General features: G+C 37.2%; 1 protein-coding gene across 2 annotated transcripts in view; it reads right to left on the bottom strand.

The window, feature by feature from the left end:
* Positions 1 to 307: 307 nt before the first annotated feature.
* The window catches only part of SMAD2 (SMAD family member 2), a 51,692-nt gene continuing 45,999 nt past the window's right edge, over positions 308 to 6,000 (bottom strand). For both annotated transcript variants that reach the window (XM_059834136.1, XM_059834137.1), the window contains 2 exons: positions 5,802 to 5,946; positions 308 to 2,220 (listed from right to left, as the gene is read on the bottom strand). In XM_059834136.1, the coding sequence (XP_059690119.1) occupies positions 2,097 to 2,220; positions 5,802 to 5,946 (269 nt within the window). In that variant the 3' untranslated portion in view covers positions 308 to 2,096. The remainder of the gene's footprint in view (positions 2,221 to 5,801; positions 5,947 to 6,000) is intronic.

Raw genomic sequence — 6,000 nt, 5'->3', positions numbered from 1 at the left:
ACCCAGACAAGTCGCTCTTATCTAACTGTTTCGTAGGGGAAAGTAAACATCTGAGCTAGTAGGATGTCATTTGACCATGACAGAAAAAAGCAACTGCTTTAATAAACTTGTTCGGGAGTAGAAGCTTAAACACACACCAGATCCAGAACCTCCACGATAGCTGTATAAGAAGTGAGTTTAACACCTAAACTATACGTTTTCAGCCACAACACACAGAACACTTGTTCCATTTATTTGGGTGGGTTAGAATGATTCCTAACCTTCAACAGAAAATACATACAGCAATTAATAAAGAAAACAACCATCATGAGAATTAAAACTTTTATTAGTGTATTCACATATTAGGCAAATGCAACACGCATGAAGCTTATTTCTTAGGTTCACAAGTTCTACCAATACATTAGTCTACTGGTAAAACTAGCACAAACTGGTAACTGCTTTGCCAATTTTTTAAAGGTGTCTGGCCCACTTTTTCAAGGCTTGATTTTTGGTATTGCTTCTATGCCCTAGTCATTATGGCATAAAAATATCCATCACTATCATCAATTCAGTCAACTGATTAAAAGCTGTAACACTGGCCACATTTTTGTTCTCAAAGCTAGGTTATCACTAGCTGTACTTACAAAGTACAGTACTAGTGTAATGGATGAAACAATGGGAAAAACGGACAAAGGTAATCCTGCTACTGCCACAATAACAAAAGAATGACAGACAGCTAGATCACAAGATTGTTAGTAAGATGTATATTTTTCAAGTCAGAATAACCCTTCTATACAGTTTCCCAACCCTTCCCCAACCCAGACTTATTTGTAGAATATATTTCAAATATTTTTAATATGGTGCAGCTGTAGTGTCCAAGGGTTCACAATAACATGCACTGTCACGAAGAACCTAGAAGTCCTCCTTCGCTGGTCATACCTCAGCAACCACTATCCTAGAGGTTTTGCAGAAGCAACTACTTTTAATAACAAGGCCCGTTATGACATAATGAATGCGTATGATCTGGTATGTAAGTAAGCTATACAAAGCCACTCAGATCAGAAATTTAAATTCTGTTACTGAAATACGTTAAGAAGCTGCATCTATTTAAAACCTATACGAAAGAGTCTAGTTTACCCTGGGGAAGGATTTTTCAAGGTATTTGGCTCCAAAAACTAAAAAAACATGATTTTTAGTGACATCTGTTTAATGAAAAAATACAGATGTAAGGGGTAAGCCAATAACCTTGTGTACTTAATCCAGTATCCAATGCTACGGGGTAAATTCTCATTCCATGAGAAAAACCACTGATTTCAATAATTCAAGGTACAAAAAAGTCCCAAATAACATCAGTGCCAGCAATACTACTGGCAACAGGTGCATCAACTCAGATGGGTAGGGAAAAGTAGACTCCTAGTGTGATGGATTCTTGGAATTTATAATATGAATTCATTTTAGGCCCCATTAAGCATATAAAGTGTCTTAAGATTTCACAGACAAATCTCAAGACATTTCTTTCCCTTCCAATGGAGGGATTTTCTTTTTCTTTAAGAAGGCAGCAAAAAGTTAAGCTTTTCTACAAGGAAAGTCTGCTTTTTATGTTTAGGACAACTCGAAAACCTGCTTATATAAAAAAATATAAAAGAATAAAGGAGTAGAGTCTTGGAATTTTATGAGATATTTGCCCCAATCAAGAAAAAACAAACAACTATTTATGGGAACTAAAATGTAGAACAGCACAATACTGTGATATTTGAGATCATGATACATTACCTGTACATATACTTAGCTATTCATGTTATTGATAAACCATTAGGACACTCAATTATATACCCAATAAAAACACCATTAAGAGTCTTTAGAACTGTCCCTTCTTCTTTCTGAAGAAGGCATTTCTATACACTAAATTTTCATCTAGTATCAGAGTATAGGAAACAGAATCCACAAGGTGCTTTAATTGATGAGACCTCAAGTGCTGTTTTTCTTTTTTTTAAAAACCTTTTTGGATAGTAAACAGTTCATGGGGACCACACACAAATACTACGACAGACGAGCTGTTATATTAAGTCTGTTGATTGGACTCGATATTTAGCCCACTGGTAACGGAGGAAGGAGTTTTACGACATGCTGGAGCAGCGTACTGAAGGGGAGCCCATCTGAGTCAATACTTTGTCCAACCATTGTAGAGGTCCATTCAGATGAAGTTCAATCCAGCAAGGAGTGCTTGTTACTGTTTGCCGCCTAGAAAATAAAGAATAGCAAAGTCAGAAAGCAGCTTTGGCTGCCATAAAGTTCTCCATCGCATGATCAAATATGTTTCCATCCCTATTATTACACAGAAAGGTAAAAACCTGCAACCATTACCATAGCTGTTACTAAGCTTTTTTCAGACAGTCTTTGAAGAAAAAAAAAAAGCAACAAAAACCCTCAAAACACCCCATATCTATAAGCACATCAATAATCACATACTTGTCCATAATACAGCAAGAATATTCTGCTCTGGAGAATAAGATAAGAACTGCAGCTTTTGCTTCAAGTGCCACACCAGAAGCCTTACTTCTAAAAAGAAATTCAGAACTGAAGATTGTCCAGCCAATGTTCACATCACAGATAGCTGTGTGCAGCTGTATCTCAACCTTCAAAGAACCTGCATGCATAACTGGGATTTAATTTTGTAGACAACTACTGAAAAACAGGGAAAAGAAACACTTGGCTCTGCACTGTCAGCGCGGCCAAACAGCACAATACCATTGCAATCATAAGATCTGGCTTTTTGAAGCAATTGACAAAAATGTATAAGGAAACTGCTAGATGTTGTCAGAAACTACATCAAAACACAGTGTGTGGTTATACTGTGCTAAATGATGCTATCTCAAAGGAACACCAAACTCTTATCTCTGATTTCCTGTAATTTTAGACTTCTACGGGAGTTTTGTACTGTAACATCCTCACGCAAACAACTTCAGTAAAAATGGTCTTTCCCTTGTCTTCTATAAAAACTTGCCTATAATTTTCTACAATAGAAGCCCTTAATTAAACACCATATAGAAAGCCTCAGTAAAGCTGAAGGACTGACAACCATAAAAGCTTCAGTGACTGTCCCATACATCCTTGGTTTTGAGACCTGTTACTCAAAAATCTTCCTTCTCATCTCCAAAGTAAAGAAATCAGTACTGGACATACTCTGCCTGAGAAATCCTGTTATTTCACTGTACCCACTCCAGGCATGGGAGTTTTCCCAAACTAGACTGGCAAGACTACTGTTGCTAAGCCAGTTTTTCCTAGTAATTCTAGCTATTCCCAAAGTCAAAGCAAGGAGGCATTAAGATTCAAAGGCAGCAGATTAGTCAGACACAAACCCAGCCCCTTCATTTTTACTGTTGGCACCGCAACCCTTCGCTTTAAGGAAATCTGTTTATATAAACAGAGGAACTGAAAAGGCAGAAAGATTAAGCCAGCGAGAGGATGGATTTCAAAAGTTGTCTGTGGTTTCACATTTTCTAGGAGAAGAAAGTGGCTGGGGTCTGTCCTCTCTCAGCACTCTGAAAAACATTGTTATCTTAGCCCCGAATGCCTACGCCAAAACAAAGTGATCCAATAAAAGAACAATCTAAACCACAGGAAATATAATTCCATTTAGTCTCCAATCCTCTCCCAAAGAAGGAAGTTCATTATTCCACCGCTGTCAACTCCCCTACAATGTGTTCCACAACACACTTCCTCAAAATTTTATAACTGGTTCTGTTCAACAGCCCTGGCTTTGCATCACACTGGCAAAAGTTGAGAAAATACTGACAGTCACTTAGCAGCCGTTTGTCTCAAAGCTAAAACTCAGCCTCTTCTACCCACGGATTTCCAGTTCACATATCACTAAGCCTCTCTGCTGTAATTACCTCTACTTAACTTTCCTCAGAAGATGATCCTAGCCCTGGATAGTTCCTGTGTTAACATGAACACTTGATTGCCAATCTGAACTTCTACCACCATCCTCCATTCAAGCCAACATGTATCGAGCAAAAAGCTACAAGCTATTTTGACAGCCAAGCTTATAAAATCTACCACCTTGCCGTATCTACACCTTTATGCACATATGCCATATGCCTAAAATGTAAGCAATGCTTTCGCTTTGCCAAAGCCTGTTTTATGAGAAAAATTTTTGACATAATAATAAATCATGGAAGTCTTAACAAGAGTGATGGATTTTACCCTGCTTCCTGGTCTATTTTGACAGTTCAGACTACATTCATTTAAATTCAAGGTTGTGTTTGCAGGAGTAACCTCCTCTTGCTTTAATTACAACTGTAGCATAACTTCAAGTTTTGTGCATCAATAATTTATTAGCACCATCTTAAACAGAGATGCAAAGAAACTAGTTCAGCATTATGTCAGTAACCAGTTTCTGTGCTGTTCTGGCAGTGTTTCCACCAGAGCTTTTTCAACCCTACGTTCTCTGAAGGGTTTATAGACTACTAACAACCAACATTCTCCCTCCTTAGAAATAACTTTACCAAAAGCCTCCCCACTGTTTTAACCAAGCACTTAGACTCCACTCACTTCAAGTTGTCTCCATATAATCTGACTGATTAAGCCTTTCTTCTGTTCCAATTTGAATGTTGTATTTAATTATGCGTAAGTGTATACATACTCCTTTTGAGCCAAATCCAACAGTTCTTTAAACTTGAGCCAGATTCTTTCTTGTGTACCTCTTGCTAACAAAGAGGTACCAATTTATTCCATTACTCAAATTTCTCATTTCATCTAATCAGGCTTTTACAAAATTGGCTTCATTTAGCCAAGAAGCCTCCCCTATGTACTGATGCTGCTATTTATACGTAAATATTTCAAGAGCAGATAAAAGAATTGAAACCCCAGGATTTACAGTGGAACCTATATGCCATTATTCAACTTCAGAAATGATATGGATTTAAAAAAACATTATCTATTGCAATAGGGTATTGCTATGTAAGACTTCTATTCTTTCAGTGGACAATTTCGGGAAAGGTTTAAGGGATTTGTTTAAAACCATATCTCCAGCTCTCCAAAATAATGAAACCTTTAATACTGCTCAGTTAGAAGTCAATGCCTTTTCTTCCCAAATTCCCGTATTACATTAAAAACAGGCACAGTCCTCAACTATAGTTCTTAGTTTGTGCTAATAGAGAATAGAAATGGCATCTATTCAAAAGCCGATAAAAAAACCTATTTTTTCCACTCAAAAAACTGGCTTTAGCAGTTTTACTACATAAACACAGTCATCTTACTCCCGCAAAGTTTTTTCCACTGGAAGTTCCAAAATATTTGCCATCCCTTAAATGTGTGTTCTCCAGCTGTTTTATTCTGCAGAGTCACTACAAGTGGCTCAAATTCTTTCTGTCAGGTGCTATCAGCTGCATCCCACACAACAACCTAACAAACTCATTATACTCCACACAGAGCAGGACAGAGACCAAAATGACTGTACATCTAATAAACAGCAAATAATCTCATAGCACAAACTGTGAGACTTCTACATGTTGTCAGTGGTTTCACCAAAATAAGCAAGCAAGCAGGACTGAGAGAGGAAATGGAACTTTGACAACATTCCTTGCTCAACAGGTGACTTCCATGCAATACTAAAATCAGTTTACTGATCTTTATGACTTAGCAGCTCCATAGCTGAGGGGGAGAAAAAGGAAAATATGAGTTCAACTTGCAGATAGCATATCTACAATAGCAGTAAGAAGCCCATACATATGGCTTTCAAGCCAGACAGAAATAACATATTAGTGAAAGAAGAAAAAATATTAACTCTAAATTTAAAAGCAAAGGGTTTTTTTTCTTACCTATATTCAGCTCCCCATCCTTTAACAAAACTCATTCTTATGGTACACATTCTAGTAAGCTGATAAACTGCTTCAAAACCCTGATTCACAGATTGAGCCAGAAGAGCAGCAAATTCTTGGTTATTAAAGATTTTTAGATTGCATCCTATAAAGAAAAACAAACAGTCAAAAGGGTACAATCAATGAATACTTCTGTTTG

This window comes from Gavia stellata, chromosome Z (genome assembly GCF_030936135.1).
Source record: "Gavia stellata isolate bGavSte3 chromosome Z, bGavSte3.hap2, whole genome shotgun sequence".
In the NCBI taxonomy this organism is placed as follows: domain Eukaryota; kingdom Metazoa; phylum Chordata; class Aves; order Gaviiformes; family Gaviidae; genus Gavia; species Gavia stellata.
Note: the sequence above shows the minus strand (reverse complement) of the source record. Positions and strands in the feature narration are given on the sequence as shown.